The sequence below is a fragment of the Sorex araneus genome, chromosome 2 (genome assembly GCF_027595985.1).
Source record: "Sorex araneus isolate mSorAra2 chromosome 2, mSorAra2.pri, whole genome shotgun sequence".
Classification (NCBI taxonomy): domain Eukaryota; kingdom Metazoa; phylum Chordata; class Mammalia; order Eulipotyphla; family Soricidae; genus Sorex; species Sorex araneus.
Genome location: NC_073303.1, coordinates 298,758,919 through 298,776,608, shown reverse-complemented (window position 1 = coordinate 298,776,608; position 17,690 = coordinate 298,758,919). Strand labels below are relative to the sequence as shown.

Sequence of the window (17,690 nt, the reverse complement as noted above, 5' to 3'; positions counted from 1 at the left end):
GCGTTTGCCTTGCACGCGGCCGACCCGGTTCGATTCCCAGCATCCCATATGAACCCCGAGCACCATCAGGAGTGATTCCTGAGTGCAGAGTAACCCCTGTGCAACGCCGGTTGTAATCCAAAAAGCAAAAAAAAAAACAAAAAAAACAAAAAACAAAGAACCTGAATATACCCAACTATTTACTAAAACCAACTCTTTATAGAAAAAAAAAACAAACCAGTTAATAAGAGGACTAAAAGTATCTCAGTGGAAAACACTGACTCCGAAGGGCGGTGCTTTAGAAATAAGGACCCGTGTGCAGACTGCTTCCCGGACTCCCAGGGCGCTTTCCGTCCACCCGCTCGGCGTTCGCGAGCAGCCCAGGACCGAGTCTGGAGGCCGCGGGCCCCCCGACGCCGGACCGCTCCCGTGAAGGCGTCTCTCCGGCCGGGTCCCGGCCCACGCGTCGGTGCCTTCGGGCTTAAGCCTACCGACACCCGAAACCCACAGATCCCGGTACTGCCCGGCCCACGAGGGGGTCACTCCAGTGCTGGAGAAGAAACGGAAACCTCAGAGGCAGGCGACGTCCCCAAGGTCACTCACTTCTCCCAGGAGCGGGGTTCGAATCACCCTCCCGGCGACCTTCCCATCCCTGAGCTGGCCACCCCAGCCCTCACCAAACGAGATCAAAAGCCAGCGAGGGGGGGACAGCCCTCCTCCTCGCGCCACTTACCCCGTGCCCGCGGGGCTCTGAGCACTGATGAATGACCTGGAAGCCTTCAGCGCAGTAGAGACCTTCCTGCAAAGTCTCCCTAAGCTGGCCGCAGCCATTTTTTTTTTTTCCGCGCAAGAAACTCGAGCTTCCGCCCGCCGTGACGTCACCTCCGGGGCTTCGAGGGACCCGGATACAGGGCCCCGAAACGCGTTTTTGCCCTCACTCAACATGGCCTCCTCACGCCTGCGTCCCCATTGGTAAATTGGCTCTCCCGGCTCCCGTTACCTGCCCCGCTGCTTCCTTCTGCCCGCAGTAGCCATGGCGGCCATGAGTTTATTGCAGCGCGCCTCGGTCACGGCGGTGACCGTTCTGTCGGGCCGCTCCCTGGCCAGCCGGCTTGGAATCGGGGGTCTCCTGCGCCGCAGCGTGCCCAAGGCCATCGGTGAGTGCCGGCTCGGGGGGGCGGCGCGCGCGGGCGAGACGGGGCGGGAAGCGGGGACGGTTCCCGGGTGACCTTGGTGGGGACCGCCGCGGCTTTCCCACGGAGCGGGGGCTCGGCCCTGGGGAGGCGCGTCTGCCCAAAGCCGTCCACTCGGTTTCTTTGTCCTGCGTCCCGGGAAGCGAGGGCACCTGCAGGTAGACTTGGGACTTAGGAGGCCGCCTGGAGACCCTCGTCTCCCCGGCAGGGGACCTTGATCCCCGCGCGCCCCCTGCCCGGCTTCTTTCTGGCTTGCGGCGGAATCATCAAACCGCTGGAGGGGCCCTGGGGCTGCTTCTAAGGGCTCCAAGAAATGTTTTCATGGTTTGGGTTTTTTTTTTTTTTTTCAAGTCACACAAGCACAGTGCTAATGGACATGCATACTTGTCATGACCCCGTGATGAGCCGTTTGTAGCTTCTTGGAGACTCGGTTGACGTCTGACGGTTTGAATAATCCTAGCAAAGTAGCACATGCTTTCAGTCTACCAGAGACTGCAGCGTCCAGGGCGACCCCCACTTTTCTGATGAGGAAACTGGCGCAATTATTTCTAAAGCCACTGCTGTGTTCAGTTTAGCAGTAACAATACCAACTGCGGAGAGCATTTACTTGGCACTTATTATGTGGTCAAGCGTCAGTTCACTTATTTATTATTAATAATGTGTTGTGAGCAATTTTCCCTATGAATGCAGATAGTTCAAGAGAAAGTAAGGTTTACTTCAAAGCCATAGAGATTTCCTCTGATCTCAGAATGTCTTTTTTAGTTTGCCTGTCTTCTCCCAGCTTAATTTCATGTCATTTCACATATGAAATGACATTTTGTGTCATTTTGTGCATAGGAACTAGCAAGGGGGTATGGTTATGCTTCTTGGAGGTATCTGAACTTGTTGCAAAACCACCTGTACTCAGTATTTAATAAAATGTCTTTGCAAACCATTTTGAATTATACATATCCTCTTCTTCAGATATTCCCCTGGATAGAATTAAGTGTGCCTAGCTGGAGTTAAGTAGGTAAAAATCTCACCCTTAGTTTCTCTTTATACACTAGTGTCACCCTTAGCTTCTCTTTATACACTAGTCCCCATTCTTGGAATTCTGGAAGGATCATTATACTCTCTGCTCTTGATGCTTTAGCAGGAAAGTCTCTGATAGCTACACTGTGGGTTTCTGGCTTTTGTTGTTTACCTTGCAAAGGTGTTTTGCATGTGAAGCTTTATTTGTTATTGTTATGAAAGGTTATGTTATTGTTTATCACCATCCCTAATAGATTATCATCTCCATTAAGGAGCCTACTCCTACTTTCTCTGGAGCTCAGTTGCTTAAGTTCATATTCTGGCTCCCAGAGCTTTTCAGCTCTGTTACTTTGAGTTATCAGATTTGGGAAGCTAAGAGGAAAGCACTTCAAGGGGAAGGGTTAGAGTCTGCAGAGAAAGTAAGTCAGGTAAGGGTGGCTGACTCATGTTTGATCCCTGACACCACATATGACCCCTGAGCATTGCCAGGAGTAAGCTCTTAGCACAACCCCCAAGCCAAAGAGAAAGAAGGAAAGAGTGTGATTATTACAATGTGCTTGTATCTGGAGACCTCATAGTGAAATGTCTCGTTTTCCATTGACATGTATTTACAGCTGAATTAGATTTTGGTATAGTTTTTGCATCTTCCTAGAGTCATCATTTTGAAATAGACTTATTGCTTACCACAAAGAAATAAAAAAAAAGAGAAGGGGATGATAATTTGATTTTATCTCCTAAAGGATTTGCGAAGAAGAGTGAGTTTCCGGGGAAGCAGCAGCTTTGCTCTGTGGCCCCAACTGTCTGTTACGTGGTTTTCATTCACCATCAGTGATAGCCTGGACCAGAAAATAAGCAGATAAAAGTACTTTAATTGTTCATTATGTGTCGGATACCAGGGGAATCTGGAAATGACCTTTATATTCTTGCTCTAAGGAATTTAATGTTGAGGTCTGAGCAGTGAGAAGAGTATGAAATGTCTATAAACAGCAATGTGGAGTGACTTAGAATGGAAGAGGCACCTTTTTTAACTGATTGTAGGGATAATTATAACAGTTGTAGTGGCAGAAAAGTAAAGAATTTGTTCATAGAATTTCTGAATTGGGAGCTCTTGGGATAAGTAGATAGTAAGAAAGAAGACTCAAAAAAAATTTTTTGGACCAAATTTGGGGACCAGGGATGACTGTAAAGCTAAATTGTAGGTGCTTCTGAATATTTGATGATTTATAAGGGGTGTTGCTGACTTTAGCCAACGAGGTAAAGAGGGCCTGGAAGGAAATGGAGAGCTTGAGTCTAGTGAGAAGCCTTGGCAGCCATGAATGAGGAATCATGCCTGGTGGGCTCCGGGGACTGTATGGGGTACTAGAGATCAAACCCGAGCTTGGCTGCGTGCAAGGCAGGCTCCTTACCTGTTCTGCTGTCTCTCTAGTCCTGACCAGTATTTACTTCTTAGTTTGTAAGCAGATGGCCCTGCTACTTCAGTACTATATCACAAAGGCTCAGAATATTGAGGAGTTTAATGCCATGAAATATACGTTAGAACAATTAATGGTAACAACAGTTTATAGCACATTTAATGACATGAATAATTGGTGTTTAACAGTAGGCTAATTATATATATATATATATATATATATATATATATATAAAGAAAGCAAGCAGTTCACATTACTAACTGCTATAATACTGCTAGATTGCAGGAGACTATCGGACTGTTTGAGTAACCAACTCTTGGAGATTCGTGTCTGTCGGCAATGTCATCTCCACCTCATCCAGGCCATTCACAGGAATATTGACCCTATGAGGCTATTAGCGGACCTTATTGCATTAAGTAATCAGTATCTTTTGATTGTACTCACTCGGTTACTTGTACAAATTCAGCGAACGAACTTGTCCACTTCTGTAATTACCACAGACCTTCCTAACAAACTTCACCCCTTCCCCGTGCTGTCCCAGTAGGAACTTGTAAGCCCATTTTCTCCGTACTCTGCACCTTGTTCTTTTCCCTATCCTTAGAGAGTTGTAATTTTTGTTTGTTGTCTCTTTTTCAGCAGGCTCTACATCTCTCTTAGACTGAAGGCCTAAGACCTACCCTTAGTAGACACTTAAATATTTATTTAGCAAAATCATTGGTGGTTTACACTCTTTCCCAGCCAGATTTAAAAAAATATATATATATATGTATATATATATATATATATATATATATATATATTCTACATATAATTCCATTAAATCTTTCAGGGGATTTGCCGAAATACATACTTGATCACATTCTCTTATTCAGTGGAGGCAGTGAAAGCACGTCTTTGAAATATGTGCTGAAGGCCGGGGAGATAGTGCAAGGCCCTTGCCTTGCACACAGCTAACTCGGGTTTGACTCCCAGCAACCCATATGGTCCCCTGAGCCCTGCCAGAGTGATCCCTGAGCACTGCTGGGTATGATCATCCCGCCCCCAAATAAAAAGAATAGGCTTCTGGAGAGGAAGGCTACTTCAGATATTAAGCTGGAGCAAAGGCTACAGATCTTTCTGGTACCTGTTACAATCGAATTCCTTTAATAGGAAAATATTATTTCAGGGATTTGCATGGGAAACTTTCTTGAATACATTTGTATAACGACAGCTATTAACCTCCTTCTCAGTAATACATCCTTTCTGCTTCCAGTTGCGTGAGACCAGACCAGAGAAACAGTCCAGGGGTAAGACATGGGACTTAATGGCCCAGGGGTAAGGCCTTGCACGGGACTGACCTTGGTTCGATCTCTGCAACTGCACATAGTCTCTTCTCCAAAAAATACCAGAGGAATCCTTCCAGATTCCTAAGAGCAGAATGGATGAAGGAAGAGCCAGGAGTGATGCTCTGCCTCAGCTTATCACCCTCTGGTTAAATGCCATCTGGCTGCAGTTTTGAAGAGAAGGATAGTCCTGACCAGAAATGGCTTGATAAGAGTGAACTTTATCAAGAATATCTTAAGGTTTACTTTTTTTTTCAAAATCTTGCTGGAATATATGTCGTTCATACAAATATATGAATTTTTTTCATCTCTTTTGCCCCTGATCCCTAAAACTTACCTCTTCAGATGAAATTACAGAATTTAAATTTAATGACATTATTTAAATGTATCAACATTGTAATTTGAAAAATAATTGTTGTGGAAATGAAGAGGGAAATGTGTGGAAGGTAAAAGAGGTACCAGGGTCAAAGTCCAGGTTCTAAATAAAACTAAATAAAATTCATAGGGATAGAATGTGTTGCTTGGTTCCTAGGTTTGTAATATTCTGGCATGTTTCAAAATTTGGGGGGAGTCGATTTCTGTTTCTCTTTTTGTAGGCCGTACCTAGTGGTGTTCCACGGCTGCACCTGGCAAGGACTGAACGCCCAGCCCATTGGGCGATCTGGCCAGCCCTGAGAGGAAACCTTAAAGGTCTCACCTCTCCTCCTTCACCTCCTCCCACCCCCAGCCCCCAAATCTGTAACTGTGTATGTTGACTTACGTTGTTAAAATCGCTTAGGAGTGAGACCAGGCCAGAGAAATGGTCCAGGGGTAAGACCTTGCAAGGAACCAAATTTGGTTTGATCTCTGCCACTGCACGTGGTCTTCTCCCTCCCTCCAAAACTCAAAAAATAAATGAAGTGTGTCACAGAAATAAATATATCTGGTTTGGGGACTAAACCCAGTGATGCTCAGAGGTTTACTCCGGGTTCTGTGTTGGGAATTACTCCTGGTAGTGCTTGGGGACCATATGGGATACTGGGGATTAAACTGGGGTCAGCCGCGTGCCAGGCAAGTATCCTACGGCCGTACTGTCACTCTCACCCCAAGATCATTTTTTTAAAGAAGAAAAGTGAAACAAAATGGACCCTCAGTAGTATATGTATGACCTCCCTTTCCGTTGTTGAAGCAAACTCTAATTTTTTTAGCCTTTTCCTTTTCACGTGGAATAGAAGTGAGGAGAGCTGTACACTACAGAGCCTGGCTTCTTGAAGGCGTGGGTCTCCATTACATGTGGGGTTCTGAAGCTTTAACAAAAAAATTAATGATTTACTAGCAGTAAATGTTTTGATTTGAATACTTATTTTATATTCTTGTTTACCTGGAGATCACATAAAAATTGGCGAGAGGGGTCAAGAGTAGAAAAACCAACCTGCGATTTGGTGACTAGAACTGAATTTAGCAGGGGTGGGGGAGGGATCTTGGGACATTGGTGTGGAGGGACATTGGTAATCTGGTGGAGGGTGAGGTATTAGGGTATTGCATGCATGAAGCTGTTATTAATGTTACGTAAATCCCTGGGGATGCCTCAATAAAAACTGAAAGAAAAAAAAAGTAGTTGGCTGGTGAAACAGTGCAGTGTCCCCAGTGTACGGCCGCCGGGTTTGATCCCTGGCACCTCATATGGTCACCCCAGCACGATGATTCCTGAGTGCAGAGCCAGGATTAAGCCCTGAGCATTGCTGGGTTTACCAGCAAACAAGAAAAGTAAATTTAAACTAAGGATACCAAAAGTTGGGGGAAGAGTGGAAAGTGTTTAGGAAGCCCTGATACTAGCCAGCATCTCAATTTTTGTTAGTTATCCTGTCATCCCTGCCTTTCGTATTCAAAGAAAGAAGCACATATTTTTATCCTGGCTCCTATTAAACATGTATGCATTTACATTTTAATAATCTTATTTTCTGAATGTATCCATATACAATATGGAGCACGTATAAAACAGTGATTTAATGTTTCCAGCTCCTGTTCGGCATAGCGGAGATCACCATGGGAAGAGACTGTTTATCGTCAAGCCTTCTGGATTCTATGATAAGCGATTTCTGCATTTAATGGTAAGTTAGGATTTTTGAGTGGGACCTAAATGTGGCTCATTGGCCACAGCTTTGACCAGCACGGACCAAGAGTTGAAATCCCTGGCTGTCCGAATGCCCTGAGGTGACCCTGAGAGCCCTGCTGTCTGCGTGCAGGCGCCTGGTGTGTGAGGGAAACAGTAAAACTATTCCTTTAAAAAAAAAATAAATTAAATTGTGCTCTTTGCATACAAATAAGACATTTTGCCTCACAAGTTGAAAATAATTGAATAAAATATTTTGTAAACTTGGCAGGGTGGGGGGCTGGATTGATAGCACAGCGGGTAGGGCGTTTGCCTTGCACGCGGCCCACCTGGGTTCGATCCCCAGCATCCCATATGGTCCCCCGAGCACCACCAGGAGTGATTCCTGAGTGCAGAGCCAGGAGTAACCCCTGTGCATCACCGGGTGTGACCCAAAGAGCAAAAAAAAAAAAAAGAAAAATTTGGCAGGGTGGAAGGGGGTGACCACACCATGAAGTGCTGAGGCCTACTCCCAGGTTGGGCCACTCGGGACCAAGCAATGCTGGGATTGAACCTGGCGCTCTAATCTGCAGAGCTTGTACTCCAGCCACCTCCTATAGTTCATATTTTATCAAAAGATGTTGAGATTGTGAACTGAGATCTGATTCATTATAGGATTTCTTTTGTAAAATAGGAGTCTTTCCTTCAAAAAAAAAAAGAATTCTGGGCCAGGGGATGGGTGTCAGTCAGTGCTCACTTGCCTCGAATGTGCGTTGTCCTGGGCACATTTCTCGACACCACGTGGTCTTGGGAGCACAGCCAGGTATGCCCAAACCAAACCAACAAACACCCCTCCCCAGATCATTCATGCTAACTGGGGCTAAAAATAGGGCCATACTTTCTCAAGCTTCTGTGGCTTAGAAATGTAATCTGTGGGGCTGGAGAGATAGCACAGCGGGTAGGGCGTTTGCCTTGCACGCGGCCAACCCGGGTTCAAATCCCAGCATCCCATATGGTCCCCTGAGCATGGCCAGGGGTAATTCCTGAGTGCAGAGCCAAGAGTAACCCCTGTGCATCGCCAGGTGTGACCCAAAAAGCAAAAAAAAAAAAAAAAAAAAAGAAATGTAATCTGTGTTCTTTGCTTTAGGAGTGAAAAATCCATAGATAATAAATCTTTAAAAGCTGATTCATTCAGGGAAAATTGTTTATATCACTAAAATGTTGTTTGAATTATGAAAGAACTTTAAAACATGTAAATTAGGGTAGTTTGCCAGGCTCTGCCGTGCAGGTGAGATACTCTCGGTAATTTGCCGGGCATTCCGAGAGGGGTGGGTAAAGGAATCGAACCTGGGTCGGCCGAGTGCAAGGTGAATGCCCTACCCGTTGTGCTATTGCTTCAGCCCCAGGACACGGGCTTTAAAGTGCATTAATATGAAAACGTCATGAGAAAAACTCATGTTTTTCATAAGGAAAAATCAAGGCTTGGAAGGTGGGATATTTATCTGGACTCTGCTTCTGTTCCTCAGTCTCTGGCGCCCATGAGCACTGTGCCCGCTGAGTCCTCGCCCTTAATCCCCCTCTCCTACCTTCCTTCTCGAGGCCGACTCAGACTATAGAGTGAGGAATGCCACTCTAATGTTTTTACACTTTTTTCTTTAGTATTACAAGACTAAATTTGATGAAACTGCTTTTATTTAAGGCATGAAATATTATGAATATATATTTGTACAATTCATGCTCTTTCGTTTCTGATGCTCAGTGCAAAGCTAGAGCAAAAGAAAGAGAAGTAATTCGGGGCCGGAGCAATAGTACAGCCAGGAGGGCGTTTGCCTTGCATGCAGCCAACCCCGGTTCAATCCCCAGCATCCTGTATGGTCCCCCCAGCACTGCCAGGAGTAATTCCTGAGTGTAGAGCCAGGAGTAACTCCTGGGCATCGTCAGGTGTGACCTAAAAAGAAAAAAGAGAGAAATAATTCGATACCATGTGTTTTAATTTGGCAGTTTTGTTTTAACGTGGTATTTGGACAGCTGCTGTGCTTAGGACTATATTATCCATGCCCAGTTCTTGTTTTTTGTTTGTTTGTTTGTTATAGAACTTGGGATTGAATCCTGAACTCACATGTGCAAGGCATGTATTCTACCATTGGGCCACATCCTGGCCCTTGGCACATTTATTTTATAGAAATGCAGGGGACCTGGGAGAGCACAGCAATTGAGCACGTACCTAGTAAGTGTAAGGCCGGCGAGGCTGAGATTGATTCCTGCAGCCACCCATATGCCCAAGTGTGATCCATGGTTCTACTATTTAGGAGTCCTGTGCCACAGCAAAGATGCCATCCCCAGTGCACCTCAGCCAAATATGTGCGGCCCCAACTGCACCACAATTGGAAAAAAATGAAATTAATTTAATATATATGGAGCAATAGCACAGCAGTTGGGCATTCGCCTTTCACGCGGCTGGCCCGAGTTTGATTCCTGCGCCCCTCTCGGAGAGCCCGGCAAGCTACCGAGAGTACCAAGCCCGAGAGGCAGAGCCTGGCAAGCTACCCATGCGTATTGGATATGCAGAAAAAAAACAGTAACAATAAGTCTCTCAATGAGAGATGTTACTGGTGCCCACTCGAACAAATCGATGAGCAACGGGATGACAGTGACAGTGACAAAACACACATATATTTATATGGAAATCATATAGTGGCTCATATAGAAAAAAGGAAAGAAAAAATCACATAGTATGGACAGTTCGAAAGTGGAAAGAGTTAGGAAAAGGATTTACAAGTGCTTAGCATGTTTTATACCCAGAGATGTGCCACGGTGATTTCTGAATAATGTCCATTCAAAAATGTATGTGTTGTAATCCCAAGAATTTTTCATCTGCTATTTCACTTGGCGAAAAAAAAATTGTATATGTGAATGAATGAACGATATGTCAATAAGATTAAGGACAGAGACAGAGAGATTATGCTTGGTTATCCAACTGGGCCTAATTTAACTCCAGTGATCATTATAAAAGGGGGTAGGAGGTGAAGGGAAAGAGATTCTCTACTCTTGGCTGAAGGGGCCTAGAGATGTGGTCAGTCTCTAAGAATGGAAAGGTAAGAAAACACCTCCGTGAGCCTGAAGGGAAATGTAGTACTGTGGAATCAATTCCTGACTTTTAGAATCATGTAGCACTATAGCACTGTCATCCCGTTGCCCATCAATTTGCTCAAGCGGGCACCAGTAATATCTCCATTGTGAGACTTGTTGTTACTGTTTTTGGCATATCGAATATGCCACAGGGAACTTGCCAGGCTCTACCTTGTGGGCGAGATACTCTTGGTAGCTTGCTGGACTCTCCGAGAGGGGTGGAGGAATCGAACCCGGGTCGATCATGTGCAAGGCAAATGCCCTAGCCGCTGTGCTATGGCTCCAGTTCTTTAGATTTAAGACAGTAAATATCATGTTGTTTGAATCTACAGAATCAGTGCAGTTCGTTAGAGCAGCCAGAGGAAGCAACACACTTGTCATGTAGATAATGTTATTATTCCCACATATAACGGAACCCCTTTTTAAATTTTTGTCTTAACAGAGATTCTACCTTTTGTTGACTGGGATTCCAGTAGCAATTGGCATAACTCTGGTGAATGTATTCATTGGTAAGTTTTTCCCCTAACCAAACTCGTCAATTTCAAAAAAAAAAAAAAATCTGTGTGTATTTTTTTTCCATGATAGCTGTTAGAGCAAAATGCTTTTTAAATAGTAAAGTTAAAGTAGGTAGAAGGATGGGTCTTAAATTTTTTTTTAGCAAGGTACTGTGACTTAAAACGTACTGTGAGTTTTTTGTTGGGAGAGTAGGGGTTTGGGTCACACCAGGGCTAGCTCCTGGTTCTGTGCTCAAGGATTATTCCTGACTGCGTTCAAGGACCATCCTGGTGGGGATCTGGGCACTGTATGGGGTGCCAGGATCCGTTCCAGGCCAGCTGTGTGCAAGGCAAATGCCCTGCCCACTGTACTATCTCTAGCCAGCTACGGTGTTTTTTAAAATTTTTATTGATTGATTGATTGGATTTTGGGTCACCTGTGGTATGCTCAGGGTTGCTCCTGGCTCTGTGCTCAGGGACTCCTCCTGGTGGACCGTATGGGGTGCTGGGGGTCCATCCCTGGGTGGCCGCGTGCAGGCAAGCTCCCTACTCAACTGCACTATTGCTCCATGTTGTTTTGTTTTTGGTTTGTGTTTGGGGCCACATCTATGCTCAAGGGTTGCTCCTGCGCTTGGAATCACTCCTGGCCATGCTCGGGGGTCCATATGGGATGCTGGGGATTGAACCAGGGTCAGCTGTGCACAAGGCAAACACCGTAACTAATGTACTAGTTCTGGCCCCAGCAAGTGTTTTTTTTTTAAAACACCTTTTTTTTTTCCACTCCAAAATTTGCAGTTACCAGTTCAGTAGAGGCCATGTAAAAGGCTTCAGAGGGAGCCTGTGTTCCTCAGTAACCCAAACCAGCTTTCACAAGTCTGAATAGGGGAAGATAGAGAGGGAGCAACACAGGCCGAGAGATGGAGCATAGTAGGACACCCTTGAACATAGTAATTGTAATCTTAAAAAAGAAAGGAATTGTGACTGACACTCAGCATTGTATTTTCAGGTGCGAAATGCTACTAATATCTAGAAACCTGAAATGCTTGTCAGAAGTAGTGTCTTTTATTATACTTTGTTACACTATATGTATATATATATGTATGTATGTATATATATATATATATATATATATAAACAAAATGGGAAACTTGTAGAGAACGTCTTACACTTAGAATACCATCTGAAAACTTCATTGAGTAAATGTATTTTCAACCAAATCGAAGTGAATTTAAAATATTAGATACCTTCATTGGGCTAGAGCAATAGCACAGCAGGTAGGGCGTTTGCCTTGCACGCAGCCGACCCAGGTTTGATTCCTCCATCCCTCTCGGAGAGCCCGGCAAGCTACCGAGAGTATCCCGCCCACACGGCAGAGCCTGGCAAGCTCCCCATGGTGTATTCGATATGCCAAAAACAGTAACAAGTCTCACAATGGAGATGTTACTGGTGCCCGCTCGAGCAAATCGATCGGCAACAGGATGACAGTGATACAGTGATACAAATACCTTCATTGATACAAGTAAAAGGCTTATTAAAATCACGAGAACCCACAAGTTGGGTGCTTTAAAATAAAATGAGGACTGGAGAGATAGTACAGCTGGTAGGGCTTTTGCCTTGAACATGTCCAGTGTGGGCTCAATCCCAGGACCCCACGGTCCCCCAAGCACTGCCACATGTGCCCTCCAAAAAAGGGTCTTTTTTTGTTTTTTTTAAGTTTGAAGCACCATGATTTGTAATATTGCTACTGATAGTTTCCTGCATGCAAGGTTCCAGTCCCACACCCTGCCCCAGAATGCCCACTTCCCTCCACCAGTGTCTCAGGATCCCCTCCCCAGCGCCCACCTCCCACACTGTGTTTCTTTATATCCCACAGATGAGAGAGATCATCTATATGGTTCCCTGCCTCCTGGCTGACTTCACGCATGCAATAATACCCTCTGGTTCTTTCTACACACAGCAAATTGCAGGCTTTATTTTATATATGTGTATATAGAGAGAGAAAGAGAGAGAGTATCATTGTGTATGTATGTATGTATGTATGTATATATATATATATGTATATATATGAGTAATACTCCATTTTGTATACCAGGTTTTTTTTTAATATAATCATTTGTTCTTGGATACTTAGTTATTTCTAGGTCATGGCTAGTGTGACTTCTGCTGCAATGAACTTAGGGGTGCAAATTTTTTGGAATAGTGTTGAGAGGCCTTTGGGATATGTGTTAAGAAGTGAAATTATTGGATCATGTATGACCTCATTTCTTGGTTTTTTGAGACATGTCCATTTTGTTTTCCAAAGTGTTGAACCAGGTAACATTCCCAACAGCAGTGGATAAGGGCTCCTTTCCACCAACATGGGGTTGTTTTATTTTTTTTGTATGTGTGTGTGGTATCATTGATGTAAGATAATATTTCATTGTTGTTTTGATTAGCATTTTCCTTATAGTAAGTGATGTGGAGCAGTTTTTCATATTGGATATCTGTATATAGAAGTTCTTTTCTTTATGTAACAGAGAATTAAAATATAGTAATTTTCTCATTCTGAAGTTGAATATTACTACTTTCTCTTACTAGGTGAAGCTGAATTAGCAGAAATTCCAGAAGGCTATATACCAGAACATTGGGAATATTACAAGGTTGGTATGTGTGTCGTTGGAAATTAGCTTCTGAAAAGTCTCACGTCAGCACCCTGTTTAATGTCTTATTTCAGTCCTTCTTATATATATGTATTTTTTACATTCAACTTTATTTTTTTTTTCTTGGTTTATCACTGGTTTACATGACTATGGAATGTAAGTGGTTTAACTGTGAGTTCTTTATAGTCTTAGGATATCAATCCCTTGTCAGATTTGTGTACAGTTATTGTCTCCTTTTTGTTTTGTTTTTGTGCCACATCTGGCTGTGCTCAGGGTTTACTCCCAGCTTTGTGCTCATGGATTACTTTTGGTGGGGCTTGAGGATCGTAATGTGATGCCAGGGATTGAGCCCAAAACAGATGTGTTCAGGCAAGTGCCTTATCCACTGTACAGTCTCTCCAACCCTTGACAATTTCTTTAGCTTTGAAGACCTAGCTTTTGAGGTCAGGTAGTTCCATTTGTTTTGCTTTTGTCTCCCTCGCCCATGGGGTTGGGTCTCCAGGGCCATCTGTGATGTTGAGGCGCTCCAGTGTCACCTGTTTCCTTCCATGTTTTTTTATGGTTTCGGTTTAATATCTAAGTCCTTTTTTTTTTAGTTAATTTTTATGTATGATGTTAAGTAATGATTTAGTTTCAAACTGTTGCATGTAAGCTGTCCAGTTTTCCCAGCACTGTTTATTGAAGAAACTTCCTGCATTGTGTGGAGTTGGCTTTTTGGGCCATAGGTTAGTGTCTGTGTTGGGTGAGTTTACTTCTGTTCTATTCCTCTGTTGCTCTCAGTTCTGTTCCTCTGGTCTGTGTGACTTTTTTTAATTCTCATTTTTGTTTATGGGTTTTTTTTGAGGGGACGGGAATTGGTTTGGGGGCCACACCTACCTGTGCTCAGGAATTATTCCTGGGGGAGCTCAGTGGGTCATATGTTGCCAGGAATTAATTATGTTGATTATTCCGGTCCATAGGTTGGTTGCACGCAAGGCAAGCACTTGACCCTCCCTCTAATTCTTCAGCCCTGCCCTATCATGTTGTTTTGATTACTCCTTTGTAGTCAGGGAATGTGGTGTCCCAGTTTCTTTACTCTTTTCACAGTTGATAGACTCTGGGGTCTTCTGTGGTTCCATACAGATTTTAGGATTGTTTTAGTTTTTGAAAATGTCATTGGCATTTTGATAGTGATTGCATTGAATCTCTAGATTGATTTAGATAAGATGGCCATTTTTATTTTCTGTTTTTAATTGAATTACAGTGAGATACACAATTTCAAAGTTGTTTATGATATGGTTTCAATTACAAATTCCCTGTCCCTTCACCAGTGTACATTTCCCACCACTAATGTCCCCAGTTTCCCTCCCACCCCACTCCACCCCTATGGCAGGTACTTTTCTTCTCTCTCTTTTTATATTCTTTTTATTCTCTTTTTATTTCTCTGTCTCTGTCTCCCCCTCCTCCCCTTTCCTTTTGGGCATTATGGTTTGCAATACAGGTTCTGAAAGGTTACCATGACTGTCTCTTTACCTACTTTCAGAACTCAATTCTTGTCTAGAGTGATCATTTCCAACTATTATTGTCTTTCCCTAATTACCCTCTGCCCCCCACATACTTGTGGCAAGCTTCCAACCGTGATCATGAATTATTTTTAAAAACTATTTTAAATTTTTATTTTGTAGCATCCTATATCAAGATGGATTGCACGTACTTTCTTCGATTGTCCTGAAAAGAATTATGAAAAAACAATGGCTGTTCTTCAGATTGAAGCTGAAAAGGCTGACTTACGGTAAAATAATAATAATAATAATAATAATAATAATATAATAAATGGGTGAGGAGATATGAAAGAAAATTCTTCAAGTGATTGCAAAACCAAAGGAAAATATTTTTTAAGACACTGTTATTGTCACTGAGATAACATGGTTTTATGCTTGTGGTATTCACTGTACCACCACCAAATTTCTGTAATTTATTTATTTACTTAATTTTTGGACTGGAGTGGTAGCACAGCAGGGAGGGCGTTTGCCTTGCACGTGGCCGATCCTTCCCTCTCGGAGAGCCCAGCAAGCTATAAAGATTATCCCGCCCACACGGCAGAGCCTGGCAAGCTCCCCAGGGTGTATTCGGTATGCCAAAAACAGTAACAACAAGTCTCACAGTGGAGACGTTACTGGTGCCTGCTTGAGCAAATTGATGAACAACAGGACAACAGTGCTACAGGAGTGATCCCAAGGCTCCCTGAATCGTTTGGGAGCTCCCCCAGACAAAAAAAAAATTTTTTTAATTTGATATGACTTACCCAACATTGTTCATAGAAAATCTATTCATCAACTCCCCCTTGATTTGAGACACTTATGTTTATTACTAATTTTTCACATGCTGCCTTATTTATTTTTCCATATCCATTGGTCTTTTCTATTCTCGTTTGGGGGTACATTTTGAATAGTTATAATTAAAATTGTCAAGGTTCTCCTGGACTGGAGCAATAACACAGCGGGAGGGTGTTTGCCTTGTACGTGGCTGACCCGGGTTCGATTCCTTTGCCCCTCTCAGAGAGCCTGGCGAGCTACCGAGAGTATCCCGCCCGCACGGCAGAGCCTGGCAAGCTACCCAGGGAGTATTCGATATGCCAAAAACAGTAACAAGTCTCACAGTGGAGACGTTACTAGTGCCCGATCGAGCAAATCGATGAGCTCCAGGATGACAGTGACAGTGATATGAGCAATACGGTAGTGTTTGAAGTGGGGTTATGTATGGTCAGATGTTTCCATTAAATTCAGTGAGTTTTTTGGTATAGCTGTGTGACTGTTTCAGGCAGGGTCACTTCCTGAGATGACTCTCTCCCTTGTCCATTCCAGTCCATTTTAACCCCTGGTTCCTGGTCTTAGACTATCCTTTATCTGCTTTTATTTAATTCTGTTCTGTACTTTATAAAAATTGATGTGATAGTGAAAGTATTGAAACATGTTTGAATGGCTATAAGAACAGATGATTGGATTGTTTTCCTAGATGTTGTTATGTGGATGGGTAGTTATCACATAGAACCAACCATATTTAAGAACATGGAAAGGTGGTTTTGTGAAAAGAGCAGCTTGTGAAGAAGGGTGGGAACGTGCACCTAAACCTTAGAGATGGAGAGTGTTGTTCTTAATCCTGATTTTCTTTGTTTTTTCCTTCATAATGTTAGTTGCCTGACCGGTGTTATTCAGGCACAGTATGCAGGTGAAAAAAATGACATTTCTGCTCTTGAGAGGTTTTCTGTCCTAGTGGTGACGGGTGAATAGTGTAGACAGAATGTGAGCCTCTCTTGCTCATTTTGTATTTCCTAGCATTTGACACAGCATACGGCCTCAAGAGCAGGCATTCTGTAATAACTGCCTTAGTGTCTGCGTGGCAAGAGAAGACCGGAAGTACATTAGTACTATGCAAACAGACGAGATCCGCCCAAACCCAGCGGAGGGACAAATAGTAGAGATTTGTGCATTCAAATGATGAAAATATATATTGAGGCACAACTGTTAAAGGACATGAATTGACTGTTGTGAATCCCTGAGTGCAGCCAGGTGTAGTCCGGGTGGTTTCCAAGCACTGCCAGGAGCTTCCCTACCTCACCCTGGCAAAGAAAAATTATTAGCTAACTAGGCAAAAGGAACTTGCAAGTTTTGCTCAAAAGAATAATTTCAGTAATACAAGATAACCTTTCAGTATCTGTATTGTAAACCATAATGCCCAGAGGGAGGGAGGGAAGAAGGGAGGGATGGGAGAGGAGAAGAGGGGAGGGGAAGAAGAAGAAAAGTACCTGCCATAGAGGCAGGCCAGAGGAAAATTGAGGACATTGGTGGGAAATGTACACTGGTCAAGGGATAGATGTTGGAACATTGTATGACTGAAACCCAATAATGAACAACTTTGTAACTGTGTATCTCAAGGTGATTGAATATACAATTTTAAAAAAAAAAAACTGAAAATAAGATTATAATTTAGATACCTTGCTTAAAGAAATGCATCTGCCAGAGTTTCTGGAGGGAAGAGATTTGTGGATTCAAATGCAATGGTATATATATATATATATATATATATATATATATATATATACATAATCAGAATCTTTATATCTTATATGCGGTCTGGAGGGATGACCACTGCATATAAGATATAAAGATTCTGATTATTCTTTGCTGGAGCTAATTGTTTCCATTTGTAATTAGCCATGTTGAAATCACAGTATTGCTATTCCATTTATTACAGGTTAAAGGAGCTGGAAGTACGAAAATTAATGCGTGAGAGAGGCGATGGTCCCTGGTATCAGTTCCCAACCATTGATAAGGCGCTTATCGATCATTCTCCAAAAGCATCTCCTGACAACTAATCTTCTGTTTCATAAAAAGTATATTCTCTTTAGGGGAAAATATAAATATATTCTGTTGTTGTTCTAAATAAATGATGAGTACAAGG

General features: G+C 43.1%; 2 protein-coding genes across 2 annotated transcripts in view; one reads left to right on the top strand and one right to left on the bottom strand.

Moving 5' to 3' along the window:
• The window catches only part of MRPL47 (mitochondrial ribosomal protein L47), a 15,470-nt gene extending 14,546 nt beyond the window's left edge, over window positions 1-924 (bottom strand). Inside the window, exon 1 of the mRNA XM_055126047.1 lies at window positions 713-924. Within this exon, the coding sequence (XP_054982022.1) occupies window positions 713-924 (212 nt within the window). The remainder of the gene's footprint in view (window positions 1-712) is intronic.
• On the top strand, window positions 912-17,690 carry NDUFB5 (NADH:ubiquinone oxidoreductase subunit B5). Its single transcript, XM_055126049.1, has 6 exons — window positions 912-1,136; window positions 6,916-7,007; window positions 10,560-10,626; window positions 13,189-13,250; window positions 14,915-15,021; window positions 17,484-17,690. The coding sequence occupies exons 1-6, from the start codon at window positions 1,013-1,015 to the stop codon at window positions 17,602-17,604; spliced, it is 573 nt and encodes a 190-aa protein (XP_054982024.1). The 5' UTR covers window positions 912-1,012; the 3' UTR covers window positions 17,605-17,690.

Excerpts from the sequence above, each read along its gene's own strand:
- NDUFB5 (XM_055126049.1), top strand. The coding sequence starts at position 1,013 with ATGGCGGCCATGAGTTTATTGCAGCGCGCCTCGGTCACGGCGGTGACC. Across the intron at positions 1,137-6,915 it reads CAGCGTGCCCAAGGCCATCG|CTCCTGTTCGGCATAGCGGA; the intron begins GTGAGTGCCGGC and ends TAATGTTTCCAG. Across the intron at positions 10,627-13,188 it reads TCTGGTGAATGTATTCATTG|GTGAAGCTGAATTAGCAGAA; the intron begins GTAAGTTTTTCC and ends TTCTCTTACTAG.